Source organism: Delphinus delphis, chromosome 9 (assembly GCF_949987515.2).
Source record: "Delphinus delphis chromosome 9, mDelDel1.2, whole genome shotgun sequence".
Taxonomy (NCBI): Eukaryota; Metazoa; Chordata; class Mammalia; order Artiodactyla; family Delphinidae; genus Delphinus; species Delphinus delphis.
In genome coordinates, this window is record NC_082691.1 from 84012288 (window position 1) to 84040287 (window position 28000).

At 50.4% G+C, this 28000-nt stretch overlaps 1 protein-coding gene across 8 annotated transcripts; it reads left to right on the forward strand.

The window, feature by feature from the left end:
* Positions 1 to 365: 365 nt before the first annotated feature.
* On the forward strand, positions 366 to 27992 carry CCDC136 (coiled-coil domain containing 136). Of its 8 annotated transcripts, XM_060020846.2 has the most exons (19): positions 1273 to 1422; positions 2206 to 2313; positions 3842 to 4096; positions 4180 to 4254; positions 10073 to 10396; positions 12621 to 12732; positions 13314 to 13482; positions 13732 to 13872; positions 14193 to 14351; positions 14632 to 14802; positions 15213 to 15398; positions 17026 to 17220; positions 17685 to 17912; positions 19405 to 19908; positions 20283 to 20504; positions 21582 to 21863; positions 22529 to 22843; positions 24655 to 24761; positions 27648 to 27992. In XM_060020846.2, exons 1-18 carry the CDS (start codon positions 1365 to 1367, stop codon positions 24754 to 24756), a joined length of 3606 nt encoding a protein of 1201 aa, XP_059876829.1. In that variant the 5' UTR covers positions 1273 to 1364; the 3' UTR covers positions 24757 to 24761; positions 27648 to 27992. The 8 variants fall into 8 exon arrangements, with proteins under 8 accessions (XP_059876830.1, XP_059876829.1, XP_059876828.1 ...); XM_060020847.1 differs by lacking the exons at positions 1273 to 1422; positions 24655 to 24761 and adding an exon at positions 366 to 516; XM_060020845.1 differs by lacking the exon at positions 24655 to 24761.
* The last annotated feature ends 8 nt before the right edge of the window (positions 27993 to 28000 follow it).

Genomic DNA, 28000 nt, shown 5'->3' on the forward strand with positions numbered 1-28000 from the left:
TACAAAAAATGACTAAGATAACTTCCCAGTCTTCAAGAAACTGGGCAGACAGAAAATTAAAAACCTGACCTTGACAACCCAGAGTGACTGGCGCTGCCCTAGAGGGAAGAAGGACGGGGCAGAGCACAGCAGGGGCATATAATGGGGTTAGAGTGGGGCGTCAGGAACAGCTGCTTAGAGATGACTCCCCACTGAGTGCTGAAGGATAAGTAGGGGGTGTCCAGGCAAAGAAGGGCTCCTTTCTGAGGAATATAGAGATCTTGTGAACCTGGGAGCCTGGGGGGGTGACACTGACAATATATGCCCAATGACCTTGTGCGTGGATGCACAAGAGAAGGGATTGGTGTGTGCCCCTGGCTTAGGAACCTCCCAATGCTTTTCTGGATGTGCTGGGGCGCCCCGGTTCCCAAGTGTACCCTTTTTTTTTTTCTTCCTGGCTGAGACCTGCATAGATGTGAGAACAATTGCTTCGTCAAGATCTGGCATACGGTAGACGTTCCTTGAATGAATGATGAAGTAAGTGAAATAAGCCCTCTGAGCTTTCACATCTCCCTTCCATGAGAGTGAAAATCAGCAGTGCCCACTGTGAGCTGGCTACAGGGGCTAGGTTGAGTGAGGGTCATGGCTCGCAGCCCCGCGGGCATGGAGCCAGGTGGGAAGGCAGGCGGTGGAGAAAAGCGCTCTTCGGACACTAAGGGCTGCGTAAGGCCACGGAGCGGCCCCTCTTAAGAGGGTCCCTGCTTCTGGCTTGGTGGAGGCGCGGGGACAGCAGAGGGATCAGGGCCCCGAGGTTCGAGTATCCTGGCCTTGGTTTCCCTCCTCCTGCCCTCACGCAGCTCTGAGGCTGGGGCCGGCGGCCGGGGGTCCGCGCTTACTGCCGAGCTGGGCGGCAGCTCCGACCTGCTCCGTAGGAAGCGAGGGGAGTGTAAGCATCCGTGCTTTTGGAGAAAACAGGCCGGGAGGATTTGTCCATCCTTGTGGTTTTCCTCCCCCATCACCGAGCAGGACGGGACCCTGACACATGGCGCAGAGCGGTCTCCCAGCTCAGCCAACTGCCAGCAGGACCCACTGCCAAACCAGGGCATCTGGCCGCTCCCTCGGCGCGGGCCTTGGGGCGTGTCCGAGGACACGCTCGCTCGGCCTCCCGGTACCCTCCCGCCGGCACGGGGTCCGGGAGCTCCGGTGGTGGGCTGACTTCCGGGCGGCGGCGGGGGAGGTGTCAGGTGGCCCAGCCAGGCCCCGCCCCCTCGGCCGGCCCGCCCTCCCTTCCCCTGAGCATCCGGCTCCGGTCCCCGGCCTCGCGGCGGCGGCGGCAGCGGCGGCGGCGTCGTCTGCTCCGGGCAGCGGCGGCGGCGCGAGCGGCCATGGACGCGGGCGCCGGGGCCGGCGCGGGCGCCGCGGGTTGGAGCTGCCCGGGCCCAGGTCAGAGCGCCCCTCCCTCACCACTCCATCGCCGCTCCTTCCTCTTCTCCATCTCTCCTCCCTCCAGACCCCCACGTCTTCTCCGCCCTCCGCTGCTCCCCACCTTTACGTCCTAAGTCTTCCTCCCTCCATCCCGCCTCCCACCCAGGCCCGGTCTCCATCTTTCCGGGCTGGGTCTTCCTCACACCGGCCGCATCCTCCCTGGCAGTCTCTCCCCTGAGCCCTCTCAGTCTCGTCTCTCCAGACCAACGGTGCTTCCAGCCCTGGGGGCTCCAAACCCTGCACCCGCTCGGACCCCCAACTATTCTGAGCGCGGGGCGGGGGTGGGGTGGACGAAGTCCAGGGAGAGAATGTAGGGGAAGGGAGCGGCTCCGGTGCAGAGCCCCTTCCCACATGACCCCTGCCCGCCATCAACCCCTTCCCCTTCCACCTCAGCCTTTCAGCCTCTTCTGTACTGGGTCGCGCCCTCTGCCATCCCTGCCCATCTCCCCCCTGTCCCCTCTGGGCTAAAGAGACACACACCCTTTATGCCTGTGCAAGGGAGAGGAGCCTGGAACGGGGGTGCAGGAGACGTTGGGCAGTGCAGGGCGGTGTCCCCGTAGACCCAGCGTGAGGGGCGGCCTGGGGAGGAGAATTGCAGCTCTTGGCAGAGTGAGCCAAGTACTTCCACCGGGATGAAAAACCCAGGGCTCCAAAGGGCTAGAAGGTGTGTCCCTTCCCCCCGCCAGCTGCTCCCCAGCCGCCCCTACCATCCCACAATCCCTCCTCTCTTCCTTCTCACAGGACCCACAGTGACCACTTCAGGCTCCTACGAGGTATCAGAGGGTTGTGAGAGGAAGAAAGGCCAACGCTGGGGGTCCCTGGAACGGCGGGGGATGCAAGCTATGGAGGGTGAGTTTTCCCAAAAAGCTTTCTTTCCATCCCCCTCACCCAATTTCCCTTCACTTCTCCTTCCTCCCTCTGACCCCCAAAACTCTGAGCCAGGACACAGCCCTTCCCCCCAGTTCAGCTCAGCCCCCTCCACCCCTCCTCAGGGCTCAGGGCTTGAGGGAAGTTCAGGGTACATCCCTTTGGAGTCCTAATCACCAGGTAACCAGGTTGTGTGTCCCAGGGGAGCTGCCAGACAGAGAAAGAGGCCTTGTTGGACAGAGCTTTGAAGCAGCCTGTCAGCAGGGGGTTTGTTCTCACTGCCTCCAGACCCAGATCCCAAGCTGTCTCTTATTTTGAAAAGCAGGGAAGTGAGCATGTGAATTGTCTTTCTGGTGCCACCACCACTAATTTCAAATGGAAGCCTTGTGGCTTTGGTTCTCTAGGCTATCTTACCGCCTGAAAGAGGGAGCCTGGGAGCAGGGCTGGTGAGAAGGCCAACCAACCTCCCAACACACATGTATCCCCACCAACACCAGGAGCCTGGAAGGATGCTGGTCCTGTTTCCAGGACTCCTGTGAAGGGTCCCTATGCACACTCAATATGGACGATCCTGCTCCCCCAAGGGGGACAGATGATGCAAGGGGTCCCAGATGAACCTTAGACTGTGGTTATTGGACAAAGATCAGAGATTCCAAATTTTAAAACAAAGCAAACTATTGCCATCCAGATAAGATTTTCTATTTAGAGGAACTGCATTGCAGCAAAGGAGGGCGTGCTCGCCAGCCAGAGGCTGAGGACTCGCACACCCCAGTTTCTTAACGCGTTAAAATGTCAGGCTATCTTTTACACCCAAGTACAACCTATGACTTCCCCCTTAAAACTGCCTTGTGGTCAGCAGGGAGATCTCCTGACACTCAGCAGGGAAAAGAAAAGTGGACCTGGTAGAAAATTCCAAAAAGACTATTCGATAGAATATATTTGAAAGGGCCCCAGTGTTTGTCCAATAAAACATTTAGAGTCATTTCATTCAGATGTTCTCTTTCTCTACCTGCTGACAGGCAACCCTTACTTATTATGGAAAGGCTAATTTCTCACAAGCCACCCGGACCATTTGTAAACTTTGTACAAACCCCCAAACTATAATTCTTGCCCTATTTGGCTTAAAGATACACCCAGCGTCTGAATCTTTCTTGACTACTTGTCCTGCTACCCAGAGACGAGGATGGAAGAAGCAGGTATCCTTGTGCCAGCTTCACATAGCTGAGCCAGCACCTGGCTGCCCAGTCTGCCTGAAGGCAGTACTTGGAGGCCACCAGGGGCAACATTGGTCCAGAAAGGGCCCGGGAGGGGGATGGGCTACCTCCAAACTTGACTCTCACACTTGAAGCCTCCTCATGCATGCACGTCCTGCCCAGGGGCTCTTTGGGGGACACCAGGTGGCACTATTATACCATCTCTGCCCTGGGACAGTGAGTTGGAGGGCCCTCTAAGGCCTGTGGAAAGGAAGTTGGCTCTTACTCGCTGGTGGCGGGGGGTGGGTCTCTCCTAGGGGAAGTGTTACTCCCAGCTCTCTACGAGGAGGAAGAGGAGGAGGAAGAAGAGGAAGAAGAGGTGGAAGAAGAGGATGATCAAGTGCAGAAAGGTGGCAGCGTGGGCTCCCTGTCGGTTGGCAAGCACCGGGGCCTGAGCCTCACGGAGACAGAGCTGGAGGAGCTGAGGGCTCAGGTGCTGCAGCTGGTGGCAGAGCTGGAGGAGACCCGGGAACTGGCAGGGCAGCATGAGGACGACTCGCTGGAGCTGCAGGGTGAGTGCCTGTGATGGGGCCGGAGGGCCTGGGCCCAAAGGCACTGGATCCCAGGCCTGATGCCCGCTTCCCCGTCACTGCAGGGCTCCTGGAGGATGAGCGGCTGGCCAGCGCCCAGCAGGCAGAGGTGTTCACCAAGCAGATTCAGCAGCTCCAAGGTAAGTCCTAGCGCTTGGACTGGAGGGCAGGTGGTCATCCAAGTACTTTTTTCTTGAGGGTTTGGCTGAGGCATAGCAGACATAGCAGACCATCGGAACCGAATGCAGTACTTTCTCCTCATTTTCTTCTACTATTCTTGCCCTGTTCTCCTTGCCTCTCCATCCTCCTCTTTACCTAATTTCCTTTCTTTTTGCACCTCTAACTGGCTCTTCTGTTCCCCCTCCTTCCCTTTCTTGCCCTCCCATTTCACCCCCTTTCCGAGGCTCTCTCCTTTTTCTCTCCTCAGTCTCTCCCCCTCACACCTGCATCCCTTTTTCTCTTTGTTCTCCTGGTCAGTGCCACAGGTAGGTAGTCAAGGTTGAATTCCAAACCAGATTGCTTTTGCTTGTCCCTCCAAGGGCATCATGGGAAGATCAGTGAGCCAATGAGAAGTGACTGGAGGGGACTCTCTGCATCTTTTAAGGGAGGCAGATGAGAATGCTTCTTTTGCTCCCTAACACCGAGCTGGTGGCCCCAAAAGCCCTTTCTTCTAACACCCACGTGCCTTTGTCTGGGAAGCAGCAAGGCAGTCGTCCCACATTCCACTGCGCCGCCAAATAAAGAGGCAGGTTTTGTTACATCTGTGGGCTTTTGGAAGGTTCCTGGGAGCTGTCCTAGAAAACTGCAGGGACTCTCCAGGGAGAACTGAGATCAAGCCAAAAGAGAATTATAAATGGAAAAAAAAGGGAGGCCGGCAAGCAGGCCTGGAGAGGAGCAAGCCAAGGTGGGAGAGGAGGAGGGAAAGAGAAAGGAAAGAAGATGTAAGCAAAGGTAGATGCAGGAAAAGTAGACAATAAACAGGCTGAGGTGGGAGGGGAGGGGAAGGAGAGAAACTGCAGGAGCTATGTTGCTCAGGGAAAAGAGTGTGAGCATTGGTCTCAGGTCACCTAGATTCTTGAGCCCAGCTCTGCCACATAACAAGCTTTGTGATCTTGGGCAAGTCACTTTTATCTCTCTGAGACTCAGTTCCTTAACTGTAAAATAGGGCTAATTTAAATGTTTTGTCAACCATTTATTGAGTGTCTGTATACTTGGAGGAAGTGCTATGAACGAGATAGACCAGATCCCTCCCCTAATGAAGAGTACATTCTAATGGGGAGAGGCAGAAAATAGACAAACACCACCAGTTCAGGTGGCAATAAATGCTATGAAGAAAATATAACAATATGATATGGAGAGATGGGGTAAGATGGAAGTTTATTTTATTTTATTTTATTTTATTTTTGCGGTACATGGGCCTCTCACTGTTGTGGCCTCTCCCGTTGCGGAGCACAGGCTCCGGATGCGCAGGCTCAGCGGCCTTGGCTCACGGGCCCAGCCACTCCGCGGCATGTGGGATCTTCCCGGACCGGGGCACGAACCTGTGTCCCCTGCATCGGCAGGCGGACTCTCAACCACTGTGCCACTAGGGAAGCCCAGTTTATTTTTTATATGGTAGTCATAAAAGTCCTCTGAGAAGAGGACATTTGAGCTAAGACCTGAATAATGAGGAAGATCTGAGGGACGTGCACACCAGGCAGATGAACCAGCAACTGCAGAAGGTCAGAGGCAAGAATGAGTTTCATGTGTTTGAGGGACAGAACAAAGGCTGTTGTGGCTGGAGCAAAATGCATGTGGAGGACTTGGGTAAGAGAGAGTTCTGAGAAGCAGGCAGAGTTCAGATTACAGAGGGCCTTATAGGTCAGCTGAGAGGTTTGACTTTTATTCTAAGTATAGTGGAAAAACATGGGAGGGTATTAGCCAGGGCTGGAGGCTGGCTAATTTTTTTTTTTAATTTATTTTTAAAATAAATTTATTTATTTATTTATTTATTTTGGCTGCGTTGGGTCTTCATTGCTGCGTGCGGGCTGGTGGCAAGCAGGGGCTACTCTTCGTTGCGGTGTGTGGGCTTCTCATCGCGGTGACTTCTCTTGTTGCGGAGCATGGGCTCTAGGTGTGTGGGCTTCAGTAGTTGTGGCACACGGGCTTCAGTAGTTGTGGCTCGCAGGCTCTAGAGCGCAGCCTCAATAGTTGTGGCGCACGGGCTTAGTCGCTCCCCAGCATGTGGGATCTTCCCGAACCAGGGCTCGGACCCGTGTCCCCTGCCTTGGCAGGCAGATTCTTAACCGCTGTGCCACCAGGGCAGTCCCCACTTTACTTTTTTAAAAGAGCACTTCAGCTACTGTATGGAAATTGGATGAAGAGAAAGGAGTCAAAACAGTGAATCTGGTCAGCAAATAACTGCAATAGTCAAGAGATGGTGATTGGTTGGATTAGAGGGATCAGTGCTGTAGAAATGGAGATGATTGAGAATGTAATTTGAAGTTGGAGTTCTCAGGACTTGCTGAATTGGATTGGGGGATAAGAGAGACATGAAAGATGACTTTACCTTGAGAAACGGAATAGATGGTGGTGTCATTTATTGGAATGAGGACAGCTTGACAAGGAACAAATTTTGGGGCTAGAGGAACCATTTAAGACACGTTTTCTACATGTTGAGTTTGGAATGGCTATTGACATCTAAGTAAATATATTAAGGAAGCAGCTGGGTATATGAATCTAGAACCAGGGAAGAAATCAGGACTGGAGATATAAATCTGGGAGTCATTGGCGTATAGATGACATTTGAATCCAAGGGAGATCACCATGAAATCACATGGAGAGATATAGAAAGAGGAGAGAAAAGGGTCCAGTCCCAGGGCTACTCTAGAATTTAAAAGTCCAATAGAGGAGGAGAAATGAACAAGAGACTGAGGTAGGAGGAACTACTGAGGCATCTGATGACCTGGAAGCCAAGAGCAGAAAGTGCTTCAAGGAGACAGTGATCAGTGGTGTCAGAAGTTGCTAAGTCAAGTAAGATGGCCATTGGATTTGGCGAGATGGAGGGCTCTGAGACATTTCAGTGAAGATAGAAGCCTGATTGTATCAGGATCGAAGAGGAAAGGGGAGGTGAAATGGAGAAGGTGAGTACCCATAATTCCCGCAGACATGTCTTGAAGAGAAGCAGAGAAATAAGGGAAATGAAGTCAAGGGAGAGCTTCTGGTGTTTGGGTTTTGGGGGGATGGGTCACAGTAGATCATGTTGATCTGATGGAGGAAAGGATCCAGTAGAGCATTGGATCTCATCTGAGCGCGGGGATGGGGGTGGGGCTGCGGGTCTGGTGAAGGCGCCCAAACCCCACCTCGCTGGAGCAAACGGAGTCCTTGCGCACGTGCGTTGCCCGTTTCCGCCAAGAGGGGGCGCGCGCGGCCTCAGAGGTAGCTGGTGTTGAGAGGCCGTTCCGGCCGCCGCAGCCCCTTGGGGGCTGGGACCGGCTGGCGGCGGGAGGCCCCCCCAGAGAGACCACTTGCGGGGTAGGAGGGAGATTCCGGCGAGATGGAGGCCATAACCAGTGAGTGAGAACTGACTTCACTGTGTCCCCCTCCCCGGGTCTTCGGCCTCGCCCTGACGGCCCCAGCTTCACTGTCAACCGGCGCCAGCTCTTCAGAACCCTGGTCAGGCCCTTCCACCTCCCAGCCGGCCCGCCCCGTCCATCTTCCCGATAAGACCCTCCCTGGGGCCTTCTGCAAGCCCCACCCCTCCGCCCCTCTGTGTTTCTAGTTAAGAGCTTTCTGAGGCAGAGCGCGACCTTTCTCCGTTCCCCAGTGCATCTGAGAATGTCATTTTTTAGGGCTAGACCCCAGAGGAGAACCTAAGGGAGTTTTGAACCCGAACATTGAGGGCAAAGTGGGGAAGTAGAGGTTGGTCAGCCCTCCAACAGAAAACCCACCCAGGCCTTTATCCTAATGGCCGGTTGACTTGTGTGTCCGTTCAGTAGTGGAAACAGCAAGGGCTTTGTTTCCTTCAAACAGGAAGGAAGTCAGAGAATCTAAGTGGAGATGTTTGGACTTGGCACAGGGGTGATCAATTAATACTTGTCAAATAGACTGAAGAGAGGAGACAGCTAGGATGGTTGTAGAGAAGGAGAGACTGGCAAAGATGTGGCTGGAGCCGCCCGTGTAAGGTTGGCAGGAGACCTACCCCCGTGCCACTCCCACCCCGTACCCTCGCCTCCGAGACACCTGGTCCGCTCAGCATTTATGTCTGCAGTGTGTCCAAATTTTTATTCTCAAACCTCCATGTTCTGTTCTAGTTTTTAAAAAAATATCCAAACATGTAATTCTTTTTTTTTTAACATCTTTATTGGAGTATAATTGCTTTACAGTGGTGTGTTACTTTCTGCTGTATAACAAAGTGAATCAACTATACATATACATATATCCCCATATCTCCTCCCTCTTGAGTCTCCCTCCCACCCCGAACATGTAATTCTGTACCCGTGGTCCTCAGTAAAAGTGTGTGGACTAGATGTATCCCTGCCTCATTTATGCATGAATACAGCAAATATTTATTGAGTGCATTATGCTGGGTTCTCTGGCAGATCCTGAACCTGTAATGGTGAGAAAAACAGACATGTTTCCTGTCTTCATGAAGCTTACAAGTGGAGACCAACGTTTTATGTACACACACGCACTGTAAAAAGTACAAGGGGCTATGAGAGCATTTAATGGAGGGCTTTGCTTAATTTTTTGAGGAGGTTGGGGGTGAGGCTAGGGAAAGTTGAAATCTGAAGGGTGAGTAGAATGAACAGGAGTTGGGGGCAAGGGATGGGGACAGTGTGCCTTGCAAAGAGTTTGTGGGAAGGTCCTGACCCTCCCAATCCAATCCTCACTAATTCCTGAATCCTGACTCCCAAATTTTGAATTCTCTGTTGGTGGCAGTGCCTTTTACTCTCGCTCCACTTTTAGTCTCCTGATCCTGGATGGGTACGTCTGTCCAGAAACCTTGAGATGCTCCACGGATACTGAGAGCTCTGACACGTTTCTTTTGTAAATTAAAACCTATTATAAAATATAGGCTTGTTGTGAAATGTCAGACAGCACTGATATATATGATGTGGAGAGTAAAAGCCCCTCTCACATGCTGTCTCATTCCTCGGAAGCAGCTGTGCTGTATGGTTTAGGACATATATCTTTCCAGATCTTTTTCTATGTCTTTGTATATTTGTGTTATATATTATACATATGAATATTTTTTGCAAAAATAAGATAATACCATGTATTTTACAGCTCATTTTTCTTCCTAGTTAGTATATTATGGAAACTTTCTCATGTCTTCTCTATGGATCTGCCAGTTTCTTTTAAATGGCTGCCAGCATTCTATTTTACCTTCTTCAGTTTAAGCTATCCCTTATTGATTGGCATCTAGGTTATTTTCCCATGTTTGCTTCTCATGAGATGAACCTATATTTGAATTTCAGCTGTGAGCTCTAAATACACATTGTTTTGGGACCAGTACTTACACAGGCAGTTCATGGGAGATCTGAGGCTCTGTGAGTTCTAAGCTCCCAGACTGAATAGATGAGAATAGTCTGTGTAAATTTTTTTAGTAAGGGGCTTTTTGGAAAGACTCAGGGCATCAGTAAAATGCTGTAAATTAGGTTTGGTCTTTAACTGTCAGGCGATTTCATAGAAGCACTTAATACTTTTCGTTTGGAGGAGCCTAATTTGTTTTTGATGCCAAACCTCAAGATCTACTTTTCTACTGCACCTTGCTACATAGATTCACTCTGTTCTCTTCTTAGGTATTCCCTTTATTCCATATCAGGTGAAGCTATACTTCTCTGATGGGGTAGAGAGCAGGTTGTCGGGAGTTTCCAGATAAGAAATAAGTCTGCCTTTAACTTTGTGCTTCTAGAATATGGTAGATTAGTTCACTTGTCCTCTTGATCATCTCAAGATCGTCTTTGGGCTTTGCAGGTGAGCTGCGGTCTCTACGGGAGGAGATTTCCCTGTTAGAGCATGAAAAAGAAAGTGAACTTCAGGAAATAGAACAGGAGTTGCATTTGGCCCAGGCTGAGATCCAGAATCTGCGGCAAGCAGCGGAGGACTCTGCGACTGAACATGAGAATGACATAGCCTCCCTGCAGGAGGATCTCTGCCGGATGCAGAATGAACTCGAGGACATGGAGCGCATCCGAGGAGAGTATGAGATGGAGATCACCTCCCTCCGTGCAGAAATAGAAATGAAGAACTCTGACGTATCCAATAGTTTAAGTCTCTCAGATTTCTCTGAGATGCAAGGTATGAGAAAACCAGCCCTCCTCCTGGTCTGTCAGTGAAATCAAGCAGAGGGAAATAGTACGCAAGAAGATGGTGGAAGGTGGGCTTAGATCATGAATTGGGAGCCTCTAGAAAAAGCTTCCATGTTGGATTCAAGACTGTAAGAGAGAAAAACTTGATGTCATATAACCAGTCTGTAATGGTGTAAGAAATAGCACCATGGAGCTGTACCCTGAGAATTCTTCCTCAGAGAGCCATTGGGCATTTGTTGATTTGCCTATGCTAAAGCCCTTCCTGAAAAAGTTTCCATTTCTGGGGTGGGCGTATAGGGGCCTGTCACCTTGGAAAGCTTCCCACTGCCCTGGCATCGTGGTGCTTTGCTTGGGTCACTTTCTGTGTGGGTTGGGGTGAGGGGTTCCCAGTCCTGCTCCCAAGTCCCAGAATGCCCACAATGCTAATTTTTAGCCTCCTTTAGTCCTCCCCAAGTAGAAGCTTTAGGGGGCAGCAAACCAGAGCACAAGACAGCTGGAGAGGAACAGAGGTTATTTCCAGTAATACGTGAGTCCTCAAAAGCTTAGAGCTCTGCTCAGTCTCCCAGCTAGCTGCTAGGTTTCATGACATCAGAGCGTTTGCCTTTATTCTGAGGCTAGATTTATGATCTAGGTATAATGCGAGGCCCTGTACTAGGCCAGGTCAAGCAGAGGCAATCAACGAGGAATCAAAGAACTGCAAGTTTTCCCAGCTGTAGCAGGCCTCTCAGAAGCGCTTTTGGGCTGGTGTACTAGGAGAGGGAGGCCAGCACAGTGGGAACGCTTGGGCTGGAGTTAAACAGACCCAAGTTCAGAATCTCAGCTCTGCTAATTAGCAGGACAAATAGCCTGGTTATTATCTCCCTGGACCTCAGTTTCCATAGCTATAAAAATTGATTAATAAAACTTTATAGCTGCATGGGATTCTGGAACAGGAAAAGAACCTTAGGGAAAATGTAGAAAAATCTGAATGAAGTATAGAATTTAGTTAACAGTAAAGTACCAGTGTTCATTCCTTAGTCATGACAAATGTACCCATGGGAAGATGTTAACAGTCGGGGAAACTAGGTGAGAACACTCCCGGGGAATTCTGCACTATCTTTGCAACTTTTCTGTAAATCTAAAACTCTTCTAAAACTAAAAGTTTATTTAAAAAGAAAGAAAGAAAGAAAACCTTATATGACTATTTGGGGGATTAAATGAAATGCCTAGTGTATTGAAGGCACTCACATACAACTGAACCCGAGGCTGGACTCATCAAGTCTAATGCTTAGCACGTGGTTGGTTTTCATTAAAGATTAGTTTCCTTCCTTCCTTCTATGATAATCTGGAGTATGCCGAGGACTTTTGATTGGACTAAAGAGGGAACATTAGAAGTGAATTTCAGGGTGTTGAATCTCAAAGCAGGTAAGATAGGCCTTGTATTCTAATTCGAGCAAGCTAGTGTTCTCTAAATATCAGCAGTATTCTGAGAGAAATAATTCTTAATCATGAAGAAACAAAACAGATATGGGTGTTTCTATTATCACAGCATTAAAAAGTATTGGTATCTGGAACTTAGGGACATGTGCTGGGACATTTCAACCAGATCTCTGCTGATGCCTGCGGATGGAGGATTTGTAGGTTTGGTCGGGGTGGGCTTTTTTGTCAGAGATAAAAGATCATTAGAAAGAATTCTTGGCCATGTGCAGGCCGATGGATTTGGTGTGGTAATAAAGGAAGTAAAAGGATGCCTGGGTTGTCTCTGAAAGCCCGGCACTGGCAGTATGACATCTGGCAGTTAACACTCTCAGCTTTTTGTACTAAAAGTGTAAGAGGAAACTAACTGTAAACAGTTGAATGGAAACTTTAAATTCAGTAAACCAAAAACTTACTGAAACCCTCGCAAGCTCCTAAAAATCTCAAGGCTGTCTTGGTTGGTGTTTTTCCCCCTGCCACCCCTACCCAACCCCTTGGTTGGGGTTTTGAAGATGGGCACACAGGGCAATCTTCTGGGAAGTTGAAAAGAAGGGCAGCTAACTGAAAGAGGATAAAGACTCACTGCGGTGCGGAACTTTCCGGGCCCTACCTTCTAAGCCTCTGCATGTGGTATCTCATCTGTCTTTAGAAAAAGAAACTCTTCAGCTTTCTGCAGCCAGATTTCTAGGCAGGAAAATTGTGGGCTGGTCGTCATTGCTTCCTCCCTGGGATCTCACCTCTCTGCCTGTCCTCTGCAGAAGAGTTGCAGCAACTGCGGGACCGCTACCACTTCCTGAACGAGGAGTACCAGGTCCTCCGAGAGAACAACAGTAGCCTCACAGGACAGCTTGCGGATCTGGAGAGTGAGAGGTACAGCCTGGAGGCTGGCGGGGCTCTTTAGGACTGGGCTTTTCCCTGAGTAGAACTGGTGAAGGCAGATGCCAGGCTAATGAGCCTCCCTCCGGTCCTGGTGAGCCAGTCCTTTCCCTGGTATCCAAAGGATACGGATGCTGCCAAGAAGTAGGCCTTGGGGTCCAACCCAGATGTCTCAGGACTAGAATTGATTGAGTTCTAAAATTTAGTTTTCTTCCATTCTAGGCATTAGGTCTGGTTTGCTCTGCCCTAGAGCAGATAAGAAGCAATTCCTTTGTTGTCCTCCCAGGCATGATTCAGTCTGATGGTATATTACCGCCAGATTGGAGCTGGCGTGACTCCAGGCCCAGCCTTGAGCCCGACTGGATTAGTACTCTTAGGGTCTCCCAGAGCCAGACATGCCTTTGCAGACTGAGGTGCTGGGGACTTTTTCTATAATCTCCTAGGTGTGTTTGAGAGGTGAATCACTATAGAAGGCTCCTTTTGCCTAAAATGAAGACATCAGGACCAAGCACACTTGGCAGGTGATGCCGGGCAGAGCTCTCTCCCAAACGTGACTCTGGGGTTCTGGATTACAGGACACTAAGAGCAACAGAAAGATGCCTGGAGTCCCAAGCACTAGGGAGTATGAAGTCAGCAGAGTCTCAGACTTCAAAAGAGGATTTCCTGGAGCCTGATCCTGAAATGCATTTGTTGCGACAGCAGCTGCTGGGAGCTGAGGAGCAGATGCATGACATGCAGAACAAGGTAGGGAAAGGCAGGCCCCTTTACGGCCTCGCTCCCACCTTCTCCTGGCCTGTGGCCGCAGCATCTCCTTGGACACGAGGCTGACAAAGGAGGCAGGTGCTGTGGCAAGAGATAGGACTCCAGGGTCTCACTTGCTTGCCTTTTACTGAATATTCCGGTAAAAGGAATGACATACTCTGCCCAAGCCTGTTCCCAGAGAGCCTATGGTACCTGTTGTAAATCCTCCTTCCTGTTGCGTTTCCCACACAGTGTAAGAAATTGAGTTGGGAGTTGCAAGAGCTACAGCACCATCGCCGGACCAGTGAGGAGGAGCAGAGGCGGCTGCAGAGGGAGCTCAAGTGTGCACAGGATGAGGTCCTTCGGTTTCAGACTTCCCACAGTGTCACCCAGGTAAACACTGACAGGGGAAGGGCATCGGGGAGGGCAGAAGGGCCTACATGGAGTCGCCATTGCCGGGGAGGATGAACGCAGAGGAAGGCTGTGCTCTGCTGACTCCTGCCCTGCAACCAGAGAGCAATTGGAGAAATCACACAGCATTGCATTCTAGAAATGGTAGTCGTTATCGAGTGTGTGCCGCAGAAAAGAAACTAAACCATAGGCCTGTGGGAGTGCCTCAAGATGTCTGCGTCTGGAAAGGAACCACTCTGGTCTGGAGAGGGGTCTGCTGATTCCCGAGAGTAACCGTTCTTCCCACATCCTCCCCACCGCAGGGCGAGGAGCTGAGGACCAGACTCTGTGCCCTGCAGCAAAAGTATGATGCTAGCCAGGATGAGCAGAATGAGCTCTTGAAGGTACAGCTACAACTTGAGGCTGAGCTCCAGCAGCTCAAAGATATGAAACCCACAGTCGTAGAAAGCCAGAGTGAGAAGGTAACAATGACCCCAAGGTGAGGGGCCACTTAGGTTCCAGAGGTTTGGGGGGAGGGGGATAAGAGTTGAGTGCTGAAATAGCTCTAGCTGCCACCTGTGCGGCACCACAGGTACAGAACTCCAGCCGCCCTCGAGTCCTCTGTTAGGTGAGAGGACACCCGTAAGTGCAGGGCAGGGAGAAGTGGATTCTCAAGACTGTCTGTGTCTGAGAGTGACTCAAGCAGAAGCGTGAGTGGGTTAAGGATCCCAGAGGTACTGCCCAAGGCCCCCTCCACCGCAGGAGTTACAGTGCCAGCTACAGAAGCTGCAGCTGCAGTACCAGAGCATCATGTGTGAGAAGGACGAGCTGCTGGCCGTGCAGCAGCAGCTGCGAGACAGCCTGCGCTGCCACGAGGCAGAGGTGCAGCACCTCAAGGGCATCGTGGCCTCCTTCCAAGAGAGCAGAGAGAAGGTAAAAGAAGCTTCAGGTGAGGGGGAACGTAGCACGGCAGAGCCTCCCATGAGAGGACAAGTCCACAGGAGGAGTGGGGTGGTGGAGTTCTGTGGAGGAGCTGTCGATGAGGGAGATAAAAAAGTGCTTCATGGAAACGTGATCTCAAAGGGTCACGATGCGCTCAGCTTCCTTCGATTTTAAATCAGAAAGAGCTGTAAAAAGGAGGCCGCTTCCCTTCCCCACCTTCCAAAAGAGGAAGTCCCAGGTCTCTGTGTAGAGCCTGTTAGGGATTGGTCCATCTCAGGTGGTCCCTGCTGGGATGAAATTGGAACTGGAAAGGACAGGACCCTTTAGTCCCTGCCTGAGAGGAGAGAGTGCAGCCGCGGGGGCTTCTGGGATGATGGCGGGGTCTGCCTCCCCTGCCCCAGAATGCAGAGATGCACGCCCAGCTGCAGGAGATGAAGCGGCTGTACCAGACCAGCAAGGATGCGCTGGAGCGGCAAAAGCACATGTATGATCAGCTCGAGCAGGACTTCTTGCTCTGCCGGCAGGAGCTGCAGCAGCTCAAGACCACCCAGTCCATCCCAGAGGACAAGGGAAAGTGTGCTGATAAGGTAATTGTAATTAAGAGAGGTGAGATCTCCTGAGCCTTGGAGAGAGGAGGTATAGAGGCAAAAGATGAAGTCATCCAACCAAGAGGCTTGATGGACTTCCTGTCCAATCACAGATGTATGTGGAAAGGCAGAAAACAGGCAGAGCCCCATGCTGTTAACTTTAAAACCTTGCCTTGACCTTGACTTTGAGCCCAAGCCACAGCTTAGTAGAATCAATACCTCTGGATCCAGTCTGAACACCTGAAGATTTCACACATGATTTCATTTGTGTAGACATTTATACCTTATTGTTAGAACTGTAGTGATATCTTGTCATTCGTGGAAAAGAACATATACATAGGCCCATATACACAACTATGATTGTTAGAACTAGAAAGAGAAGGTCCAGTTTTCTGAGGCAGATAGTAGGTGCTCTCGTCAAAAGGCATGGTCTGTGCCCAGAGTGCTAATTGGGTATTAGAAGGACCTAGGCTTTTTCAGGATTTATTCTGTGACTTCAGAGTAGTTAAACTTGAATTTTACCCTCTTTAAGTTGAACAGAACACTATTCTTATCTCACTTTCTTTTAGTAAAAAAATCCTGGTAGTGATAAATAAGGCCTTCCTTCTTCACTTACCCTTTTTTCCATAGTGTGTAAAATGCAAGTCATTATTAGTTAGCCTTGTTGAGTACTTTCAGCTCCTGACCACTGACAGGAAATGGAAAAATGTTGAAGCATGATGCAAAAAAGGTGCAAGATTCCAAAAGATGGTGGAGCTAGTCGCCTTCTGCCAGAATACTCAGTAGCTCCTGCCACAGCCAACAGTAGGCTATATCCCCAGGGAAAGGCCTTCAGAAGACACAGAACTGGGGTCGTTACATGGGCTGCCCCAATAGTCCACCTGCCTTTCTACAGCCAGGCTCACTTCCCCACCCCCGCCCCGCCCCTCCCATTCCATTTAGAGGTCCAGGGGGTCCATAACTTGCTCATCACTTTCTCTCCTAGTGGAAGAAACTATGGGAAGGGAGAAGCATGCTGGCATACAGAGCCAGCCTCTTCTCCTCTCCTAAAAGAACACTGAGATTAGTTTGATACTAGAAGATTTGGGTTTTTGGAATCATGGGATGATTTAGTCCTCTCAACCCAAATTCAGCAACAGCTCATACTTCTCTAAAGATTCTTAAAGCTGATTATGAAAACAAAAATGGGGAAAATTAGGATGAAAGTAAGTCCTTATTGGTAAGGAGCATAGTTACAGAAACAACTGGAGAGTAACAGGAACTAGAATTCCCTGCAGGGTGGGAAAATAGTATCTACCAGAGGAAATGGAGGTGGGGAAATGAGAAGGGAGGGGCGCTGATAACCTCCCTCGAAAACTGCCCTCAGAAAGAACTAGTAGGCAAAATTTAGAGCAGAGCCAAACTTCAGTCCTGAGCAGCCTGCTGGGGTTCGCATTCAGCATCTAGGCCTGTATGGGCGCAGTGCGGCTTGGGGTGATCAGTCTAAGGTGACTACAGGGTGGGAGACCCTGGTGAATCACAAGAGGTAAGAGAACACGGAGTGCTCTGCTGACCGTACGGGGCAGAGAAACGCCAGGGAGCCTGCCTCCCAGAGTAAGCACCCCTGCGCGCCCTGCCCCGTCCACAGTGTGACGCACTGCTCTTCAGACTGACAGAATTGCAGGAGAGGTACAAGGCCAGCCAGAAGGATATGGCGCAGCTGCAGATGGAGCAGTGCGAGCTCCTGGAGAGGCAGAGGAGGATGCAGGAGGCGCAGGGCCAGCTGCACGAAGAGCTGCACAGGCTCACGTTCCCGCTCCCCAGATCTGGTCTCTTCCACAAGGTAATCACAGCCAGGGGCTGCTGCTAGCTGTGAGGAGCTGCCCAGATGTGACTGTACTTGGGAGAAGTAAAAGGGTGGGGATGGAACTTTTTCTCTTCTTAACCAACCACTCCTTCCTTTCTCACCAACCTCCTCAAACAAAACTGTTCAATATAGCTGATTAGGGCTCTAAATCTTAAAATACATCCTATACTCTGGAATCTGTCCAGCATTTTATATTTAGATATTCAGTCCGTCTGGAGAAAATGCACTTGAAAGCACTTTGCAAACTGCAAAATGCATCCAAACATATGAGGTCGTTACTACTCAACTAGCAGGTCTCCAAAGAGAGACTCCCCTCCTGTCCCAGATGGGCTGTGCAGAGCCAGCCCCCCTAAGGGAAGGGTCCCAAGCAGGAAGGAGGCAGAGGTCTTGCTGTGTAACCACCACAGTTCTAGCCCTCTTCCTTCCACTCTGCCTCACAGAGTCAGGAGCTCCTTACAAAGTTACAAGACCTGGGTGAACTACAGATGGTCTACCAAGGCATGCAGGAGAAGCAGAAAAAACTGATACAGAATCAAGAAAGTGTATTAAAAGAACAATTAGAACTGCACGGAGCGCTGCAACGTTTCAAGGAGTCTGATTTCCGGGAAGTGTTGGAGAATCCGAAGGACTCCAAATGGCCTAAGTCCTCAAAATGTGGTCATAACAAGGTAACTATAGCAAGAGGCAGGGAGATAGTTCTGGGGGCAACAGCATTGTAGGGAAAGGGGGCGCCACAGAGGGGTCAGAGTTCCGAAGCCCTGTTTTGCCAGGCGCAAGGATGAAGCTAGAGCTCCACCCTCGCAGCCGCTCAGGGGCTCGTTAAGATGTGGCTTTAGGTACGGCCTTAGCTGCTCCCTCAGATGGATGCCCAGTTGAAGCACTGTGAACACTTAGAAACCAGAGGACCTGGAAGCTTGTGATCTCCTGATGATTTGACTCAATCTCTTCAGCATCTCATTTTCCAGACGTATTTGGAAGTAGATCAACTTAGCGTTTGTTTGGATCCCTTAGGACTGACTCTAAACATGCCATCTTTTCCTCATGAACTCGGTGGTAATCGAGAAGGAAGCTTTCCAGGGACCAAAATCTGTAACCTTTTGGCGTTCTACATGAGGCAAATCTGAGTCCATTTATTTCCAAGGGAAGAATTCCCAGCCTGTGGGGTTCTTGGAACTGACCTCACTGTCTTCATTGGAACTTTGTGGCAATAACCCTGGTCAGAGGCGTTGGACTAGAGAATCCATGGGTCTCAAGCACCAGCAAGTGGTCATGCCTCTGAGGTCACACTGAAGGAGATTTCTAGACAAGTCTGTTCAGGGTTGGGAGATGCATTTGGTCTGAGGCCTCAGTGGGGGCAAGGAAGAGCAGGTAGACAGTTTCAATTCATTGAAATTGAAGTTTATTCAATTTCAATCTATTTGTTCAGGTATTAGCCTAGACAGGCAGATAGATGTAGGGAATAGCGGAAGTCCAAACTGAGATTTGGTCAGATTCCAGGGGTGTTAGATTTCAGCCCGGATAGCAGACACCAGGAACCAGGTATAAAATATTCCCTTAACCAATCAGATCTCATCCTGGGCATGAGCTCCCAAGAAGCCAGGCCCCGAGGGCCTGGGAAACATGCCCAGGGGCCAGATTCAGAATTGAGGCAGGAGGAGTCCCTCACTACGACAGGGACTTATAGTGAGACCTTGATTCCAAGTCTGCATCTTCTGAGGAAGAAGTTCTTCATATGCTCATATTCAAGGCCAGGGCTGATTTTAGAATTGCGGGTGGCGGAGGGGACTGAGCCCCAGAGGTCAGGATAATGGATACACCTGACTGAGAAGAGGGAAGGGGAGGGAGCCCGAGTGACCTTGAGATCCACTCAGTGCTGCTTCCTGTGAGATAGGAAGTTACCAGAGCATATGGAAACCAGCAGAAATGGGAGGCCAGAAATCGTGGACTATCTGTCCCAGGGAGATTTTCTCCAGTGAGCAAAAAATTGACACATGCCAGTTACCTGTAGGCAAAGTCAAAGATCTAGGCTGTGGTGAGACGGGAGGGTAAGGTGTGCAGTGCTCTGACCTGTGCTCTCAGATGTCTGCACCAGGAGGGGTGCAGCTAGAAGGACTGCAGTGTCTAGGGTAACGATGCTGTTTCCCCGCCCACTCCTGGCAGTCAAAGGTGATCATCGCCCAGATGCAGTCTCTGCAGGAGCTGTACGAGGCCAGTGAGGCTGAGCAGGAGCTGCGGCAGCAGGAGCAGGAGCGGCTTCTAGAGGAGCGGAAGAGGCTGCAGGCCGACCTGCAGCTCTGCCTGGAAGAAATGCACATGCTCCAAGTCCAGTCCCCTTCTGTGAAAATGAGCCTTGAGTCGTACAAGAAGAGTTATGGGACCACGGACACCAGCAACGAGAACTGTCGCAGAGATTGTAACATTGATGACAACGAGAGCTGTCACGAGAGTTACAACAGCAGCCAGGCCAGCGAAGAGAGCGTCCTCCAGAGCTATGACAGGAGCACCAGTACTGGGGAGTCCTGTGGGAGGAGTTACCGCAGCAGCAGCAGCAGCAGCATTGCCTATAAGAGGAGTTACGGCACCAGCAGGAGCTCTGACACCTGTCACAAGAGTTACGTCAGCAGCAGCATGGACGGCGAACTTGCCGATCCTGAAGATATGGAGGTAAAAGTAACCAGATGTCAGGTCAGATAGGGGAAGAAGGTTCTTGTCTTATTAAGAGAGAAGTCACGGGGAAGGGCACAAGAGGTGAAGTGGGCAGTGGGCTCAGAGCTGAGCAGGGTAACTAACTTACAGGAAATAAATGAGGTACTCTGCCCGCCTCATACGGAGATGCTCCATCGGGATGGAAGTCTAAGATTCAGGACTTTTCATCAACACAGTCATGGTGCTCTTTCTGGGAAGAAATACAGGATTCCCCCGGGCAGCTTCAGATCCTTGTGGCCATTGTTTTGTACCCAAGAAAGGGCCTAGCGAAGAGAGTGGGCGGAGTGCAGGGGCTCCTCAGGGTGCCGTCATCGCTCCCCTGCCCTCCACAGCGCTTTGAGGACACGGTTGCCAAGGTGTTGATCAAGCTGCAGGGAGTGCAGGCCATGTACCAGCTCAGCCAGGAGGAGCACGACCTGCTGCGGCAGCAGATGAGAAACCTGCTAGACAAGCAGAAAGGGCCGAAGGAAGAGCTGGATGCCTGCGAGAAGGAATTCAAGGAGCGCGTGGAACGCTTGGAGAAGACTGTTGCCTCCCAAAATGAGGAGCACGAGGTAACTGCTACCAGGGAGGCAGGGTTTCAGGTAGGAGTCCCTAGAGCCAGAGGAGGTCGGAGCCCTTTCAGAGAGGCTGAGAGAGAGAGGAGCTCATTGCCAGCTCTGTGCAGTTGCCCTCCTCCTGGTCAGAGGGACAGAGCAGGGGCTGAACCCCAAGAGGCTGGGCAGGCTGTTGTGCCACTGATGGACATTTCTCAGGCGCCCGCTGTGCTGGGATTTACTGATCATCAAGACTCCTTGAATGATTTTTTTTTCCCCTTTGCCACATCTGTTCTCTTTTGTCCTAGAGCACTTCTATAGAGTTGTATTTTTTTTACCTCCAATTTTCTTTAGTTTGTGTGTATTCCACCTTGTCTCTTCTCTTCAACTAGATTGTAAGCACCTCAAGGACAGGGCTGTGTCTTCTTCTGGATCTCTCATAATGCCAAGCAGAGTGTTGTGCATCTGCTAGGAATGGGACGGAGGGCATCGTCTCTGACGAAGAGTAGTCCTCTGTCCAGTGGGGGTCACTGTACGCATGGGAGAGGCTCAGAGAGCAAGAAACACGTGGGCCTAGGTTGCTTAGTATTGGGACCTGCCCAAGGAGGCCATGATGTGCTGCCAGAAGCCAGGAAAGACAAAACCAGGGAGTAGGGAGCAGGGTTGGCACTTGCCTCCGTTTCCAGGGTGAGGTGCAGGAGCCCAGGTCCAGTCTCAGGAGTATACAACACAGTTCCTATAGTAATGATTGTACCTATTAGAGAAATAGCTTGGGCAAAGTAGGAGTTCCCATCAAAAACAACTACGTAATAAAGCCCCACGGTTCAGAAGGGGTTAGCCCTTTTGTCATTCCCCTGACAGTTCACAGTAAAAACATAATTTTAGTCATCCTTTTTTGATCATGTTAGATGTAAGTCATCAAGTGCCTCAAGTTAGGGAGAACCTCTAAAACTGCTTTAGAGGCTCATTTTCAACAGTTTAATGTTTTCTGTATTATCTACGTCCCCCTGGGCTTTAGCAGGGAGATTTCTGAAGCAGGGGCCAGGCTGATCACGTAGGCCCAGCTGTGGATAACTGGGCCTCCACTACCAACAGATCAAAGAACTGCAGGCCAAGCTGCGGGAGCTGCAGCTACAGTACCAGGCTAGCGTGGATGAGCGGGGGCGGCTCCTGGCCATGCAGGAGCAGTTGGAGGGGCAGCTGCAGTGCTGCCAGGAAGAGCTTCACCAGCTCAAAGAGAAGAGGTCCTCTGTTACCAAAGAAACCAAGGGAACGAATGGCAATAAGAACGTGAATAAGAATGCCAATGGGGTTAAAAGTAAAAAGGTGGCCAAGCCAAGCCTGGAGAGTTCTGAGGTCAGCTGTGAGACCAGAAAGGTGAGTAGTAACGTTGGTAGCCAGATAAGCAGAAAGTTAAAGGGGATCCTAGGAAGGAAAATCACCTTCACCACCATTCCGACCAGATGAGGTATTTGCAGAGAAGCTTCTGGGATCTCTAATGTGTCTAGAGTAGTTCTATCTTAATAGCAGTTTGGTACTCCCTTTTCCTGTGAGGTCAAGGGGAGAGTGGAATACAGACCACTCAGACCTGGAGCCCCTAGGCTGGATGACTGTTTCAGTTAGACCAGTGCAATTTTCTGGGGCCCCTGTTGTTCTTCTTGGGTCACATGCCCAAGAGAAGGACCAAATGGATGGAAAGAGGGGGATTTACTCAAAGCAGTTGTGTACATATAGGTGGAAGAGGACTGGATAAAATGGGGGGTCACCAGGCAAGGGTAGGAAGCAGCAGTTGAGGTGCAGAATCTTTAGCTCTGGGAACGGTTGGAAATGGCTAATGGCCAGATAGATGTGGTACGGGTCCAGAGAGGCTGGGTGTGGCCACCCTCCCCACTGTGCGCGGGACATCAGTTCAGTCCCAGGACACGGTGCTGTCTGTGCACTGTGGGAAGCAGCGTGTTCTTGAGGTAGTTAAGCATCGTCATGAGGGTAGTCATCTTTCCAGGTAACAGCATCCCCCATCCTGTACTGCCTCCGCCCCACAGAGTCTGGAGGTGGTGCTGTACTACAAGGCCAGCCACGTGGCCTTGGACGATCAAACGAAAGAGGAAATAGAAGAGGAAACGAAGGAGGCAATTGAGGACGAAACGGAGGCAATTGAGGACGAAACAAAGGAGTCCTGGGATGAACTAGTTTCTGAGCCATCAGGTCCTAGAGAGGTTAAATTCAAAGAAGACCAGGAGGAGAGAGATGAAGAGTTCCACAGCCAGGAGGGTAAGGAAGAAGGCAACGACCAAGGGGAGGAGGAGGATGAAGCTTCAGAGGGAAGCAACCCCCTCAAGCCTTCTGAGAGCAAAAAGGTAACCACAGCCAAAGGCAGGATCATGTGGGGAATGGGCTCTTGGGCGCAGGTGCCCAGCGTTCAGGTGTGACCCAGCCCTTGGATGGACTTCTACAGGAGTAGAGGCCAGCAAGCTCTGAGGCGTCGCACTGGGGAAAATGGAGGTGGAGGTGGGATTGGAGAGAGCAGTCTCTGCGGGAAAGGCTGTGGAACTGTCTCACAGAAAGCACCTTCTCTGGGAACCGGGGCGTGCCGGTCGGAGTCCTGCCTCCTTTCATTTATGTGGTAATAACCCTCGTTACTCACTTCAGGAGGGTTCTTCACCCTCCGCTAGCACCGCACCACGCATTTCTGTCAGCCTGGGCAAGTCACCCAGTCCTGCTTTCCCGAGGTGCCCTATTAGGGCTGACCTCTGTTGCCGTGAGGGGTGTGGAGAGGCTGCTGTCGCCTGCCGGGCTCTATGTAATATTACAGGGCATGAGAGTGGGGGCCGGGGCCGATCGGAAGTGATAAAATGTTTCCGTCTCTACAGCAGAGCCGTTGGCCGGTCTTGGGAGACCAGCCAGAGGTCTGACCCCTTAGTTACCGGATCTGGAGAGGTCGGGTGGGAGTATCCTGGGTAATGTACCAACTGTACAAAAATATTTCTGTATTTTAACAACTGGTACATCTATACAGGAACATAACTAGCTGAATCTCTGCCCTGGTTGAAGTTAACTGGGGGCTCTGATTTCCGAAGGGTTTGAGTAGAACCTGAATAAGTCCTCAGTTTGCAGTACAGGTTCTTTCTGTCCTTTTAAACACAGGGGAAGAAAATAAGTCTCTTGTGGTGGGATGCCCCAGTCATCTCGAAGTTATCTGGAATTTTCAGCAGTTCAGTCAGTTCAGCCTGCAGCACTGGCTAAGGACCCAGTTACAGTTCTCTGTCAACCTCATGGCAGAGAACCATTGTTTAGGATGTGAAAAGTAGGAGTAACCACAGCCCCTTCCCCAGTGTTCTATTTCTTTGAATTCTTCATACCCTGCCACATGCTGGTTCAGAGCCTCATAGATTTCCTTGCCTCATGTGCCAGCTTTCTAAACACGAAACTGGATTTTTCTACATCACAATCAAGTACATTCCTTGTGTCTGCATGTGGAGGTGTCCCTTTGCCTCAGTGTGTCCTGCATCTTTTACAGGCAGCTCTGCTGGCATATGTATTACCGCCTGCAAATTCATTTTCTCCCTGGAAGATGGTTGCAGTCAAGAACTCGCCCTTCTCCATCGTTAGCTTGTTTTAGTGCGTTTTGTCTCACAACGACAGCATCAGACTCCTCGGGGATGTCCCAGAACACTGAGACTTGGTGGAACACAGCCAGAACACGCGGCTAACAAAGGGACAGGTGGCCTGGCAGGAGGCTGCCCTTCCTAGAGTGACCCAGGCAAAGTAGACATCCTGCTCATCCGGAAGGCCCAGCTTTACTCTCTGGAGCTTCACTTTTCCAGTTACTGACCTACAAGAAGGGTCTAGGTGCAGATAACCCTTGCTTGACAAGATATAAGTGGGATATGACAAGCCAAAAATGTGGCCCCGAATTGGACCTACGCCGCTGCTTAACCCTTGCAGTTTTGCATCTCCCATAGGCGACCCACGGGAAGAACCAGGCCCGAGTAGCGGAGAAGAAATACCGCTGCTCTCACTTACCTGTTGTTTAACCTCTTGATCTCTTTCCCTTTTCCCTTTGTTTTATCATCTTCATTATCTGTTGGATTCACGTGTTTATGTCTTTTTATACCATCTCTCATCTCTGGTCTCTCCTCGTGCCTCTTTCTCATTTGATATGTTGCAGCCATCCCCTGCCCCCAATCCCCCCATCTTCTCCTTGCCTCTCGTAGGCCTGGTGGTCATATCGGCTTTGCTCTGGTGCTGGTGGGCTGAGACGTCGTCCTAACACAGGTACTGGTATTGCGTCCCCTCCTTCTGAGGGATAGAGGGAGGGTGCAGGTTGCCCTGGCCTCTCCACTTTCCCTTTTCTCTGAGCCGCTTGCTTCTTGCTTTTGCCATTTTACAACAGGTGATAGTCAGGTCTGAGTTTTAGCCCTGGCTTTTCCTTGGGCTACTGCAAAGCCCATAACATCTCAGAGAATGTCTCCCTAACTTGCACGGAATTGGAATGCTCGCCATTGACATAGTTTGAGTTTCTGTACTCTGGCTGGGAAAAAGTTGAATGATCCCAGCACTGTGGCTACTTTCAAAGCTCCCTCGACTACTTCTGATGAGCTGATGTCTGACTACAAGGCTGGCCTGGCTGCTCTTTGTCTTTGTTTAGCCCCAGAGCCAAGCTCTCACTACGGTCACTACCCAGGATGGCAGAATAAGGAATCACTGCCTCCCCACTTGGGTGAGAGAGGAGGTCTGGAGAGTTGTGATCCCCGAAGGTCATCTGTATGAGGAGAACCTCGATTCGTCCTTCAGCCTTGGCATCAAACTCTTATATTATGTACTTTCTACTGAGAAGTTCTCTGGTTTGGGGATTCTAGTCTCCAAAAAATCAGAACAAGAATGCCACATCCCTTTTGGGGGTCAGATTCTATTGTAATTGGCTTCCCAAGCTAGGCTTTCTGGAGAGAATGTGGTATTGGTGAGAAGTTTCCACTAACCAGAAATGCAGTGTTTTCAGGGAGCCAAACTGATATATTCTGGGCACCAGTCCACGTAATCTGATCTGTCAACAGGGCACCAAATTCAGGAGGCAGAATGTAGTCTCATGGCCCAAGGTAGAACCCTTCCAGACCCATAAACTATTCTCTCTTGGCCTGTTTTGGCTCCTTTCCCACGCTCCCCCTGCCACTCCCACTCCCCCACCCTCTCTTCTCACATCCCTGTAAATGGAGTGTAGTTGGCTCACTGCATAGGTTCAGAGTGACCGCTGGAGCATTTGTGGGTAGCATTTATCACTATTTCCTTTTCTGTCCTGCCTTTTTTCCTCCTCACTTTTTTTTTTTTTTCTCTTCAACCCTTCTCCTTTCTTCTTTTAGACATTCCAGTTACTCACCACGGTCAGTCTTTAACTCCTTTGGTGAGAGGGGTCTCTCCCTGTACCTGTTCCTCCCTGTACACTCCCAGATTTCTGGGTCCGTGTGGGATGAGACCCAAAGCATTCAGCCATAACCTTTCACCAACTCAAACCGAGCCGGGCCTGACCAGAGTGAGAGGAAGGAACTCCTGGGTAAGCGTCCTCTTGGAGGAGCCTGTTATACCCAGAGCCTGGCTACGGCCCAGCATGCAGCTCCCATCCAGAAACTGAGGCAGCAGAGTAGAGTAGAAAGTGTGGCTGACAAGCGGGCAGACACCTTGGGTGAGTCTGTCTCTGTTTCTTAGAGCTTAGTCCCAGTGGGCAAAATGCATAACCTGAACATTAGTTTCTTCAAATGTAAGGAAAGGATGATAAATCCTCTGGCTTCCTCATGTGAGGAACAGATGAGTTCATTTATATGAAGGTACTTTATAAATGATAAAACACCACATAAGTAATAAAAAGAGCATACTCTTACATAATGCATACTATATGCCAGGCACTGTTTAGTCATCTGATAAGTATTAACTCATTTAATTCTCACAATAACCCTCTGAGGTAGCTATCATTTTACGTGTGATAAAACTAAGGCATAGAGGGGTTATGTAATACAGCCAGTAAATTGTGAATCAGATTCTAAGGACTTAATATTAGCATCAGATAAAATTCCAATCCTGTTCCTCCTTATCGTCTCTCTTCATTGGTTGCTCCCAAGTAAGTAGGAAGACACCATACAGCAGCTTCTTTGTGCAGCCTCAGATCACGTTAGCTCTCTGATAACTAATATCACATTGCTAACTTATTTCATGTATTGTTTATAAAAGCCTTTTGCACATTGCATATGCTAAGCGTTCTCTCCCCTTTCTCTGCCTGCAGTTGATTTTTTGGATCCAAGGCAGAATGTTCCATTCATCTCTATTAGATCTAGTCCATTGTCCACTGTTCTCCCCTATGAAGCTTTGCATTTATTTTTAATCTTGACCCTGTGGTTTCAAAGTACTCACTTTTGCAGCCAGCTTCACCTCATCCTCAGGGGTGACCAGCCACCTTCTTATCTTCACCCAGGTTACAGGTGAGGGCGAGCCTCTAGAGTGTTCCTCTCCAGGCCCTCATCCAGCTTATCAGTCACGTACAAATGGTTGTACAGCAGGCTGCCATCAGCCTGCTCTTTACTTCTCCTGTTTTCTCCAAGGAGGTGTTTTAATGACCCTGGTGTTTGCCTCCCTGGGCCAGTGACCAACTTCCTTCAGTCTCCCTCAAGGACATCATTCTCCACAAACGGTCTGGGCTGCCTAAGAACCTCATGTTTGCTGTACTCTGGTGCACTTTCTTCGCTCCCCCACAGTCTTATCATCCTCTTGAGTTCACTTTTCCTCCGTCAAGCATTTAATGATGCTGCTGCATTTCCCAGGGGCCCAAATTTACCCTCTTTTTCTTGCCGTGGCATCCGATCCTTTGCTGCAACCGTTTGGATTCTCTGAAATCTGCTTCTGAGTTTGCTCCTACATGCAGGAGCTGGTTCTTCTCACCTCACGGGGCATGAATACAGGCAGCCAGCTCAGGTCATCCACGTAGTGTTGTTCCAGATACCTAGTGGTGCCATGACTAAGCCCACATTTGTCTGCAGCGGTTACCCAGGAGATAAGAGAGACTGGACCATGATGATGTTTCTGAGGTATCTCTCCAGCACCAGAAGGCAGGGGATCTCTAGCTTAGGGAGGAGTTCAGAAGGCTGGGCACTCACCATTTGTCTTTGGTCCCCACAGAACATGTTTGGGATGTGGAAGCCTATGGTGTTCTTGGCCCTTGCAGCTGTGGCTCTGTATGTGTTACCCAACATGCGACCGCAGGAGACAGAGTCCTACCTCGTGGAGTGATGGCAGGCCTGGGCCAGCCGAGGAGGCAGATCCGCAGTGGCCACTACCCTCAGCTTTGGGCAGGACACACTGTGCCAGAGCCCCCACCCCACCCGTGTGTTCCATGTGTCCCCATCTCCTTAGCCTCAGCCACTCAGGCCGGAAAGGCTTGTTGTGGGGAACTGCTGGCTCCCATCTCCTGCCTCGTGTAAGAACCTGGGTTCCTTGTAATTAAACATCAGCTGAATCACATGAGACTTCGT

Bases quoted from the DNA above. Each gene is read 5' to 3' on its own strand.
- CCDC136 (XM_060020845.1), top strand. From the start codon at position 1,365: ATGGACGCGGGCGCCGGGGCCGGCGCGGGCGCCGCGGGTTGGAGCTGC. The intron at 13,873-14,192 runs GTAAACACTGAC...TCCCCACCGCAG, and splicing joins CTTCCCACAGTGTCACCCAG to GGCGAGGAGCTGAGGACCAG. The intron at 15,399-17,025 runs GTAATTGTAATT...CCCCGTCCACAG, and splicing joins AGGGAAAGTGTGCTGATAAG to TGTGACGCACTGCTCTTCAG.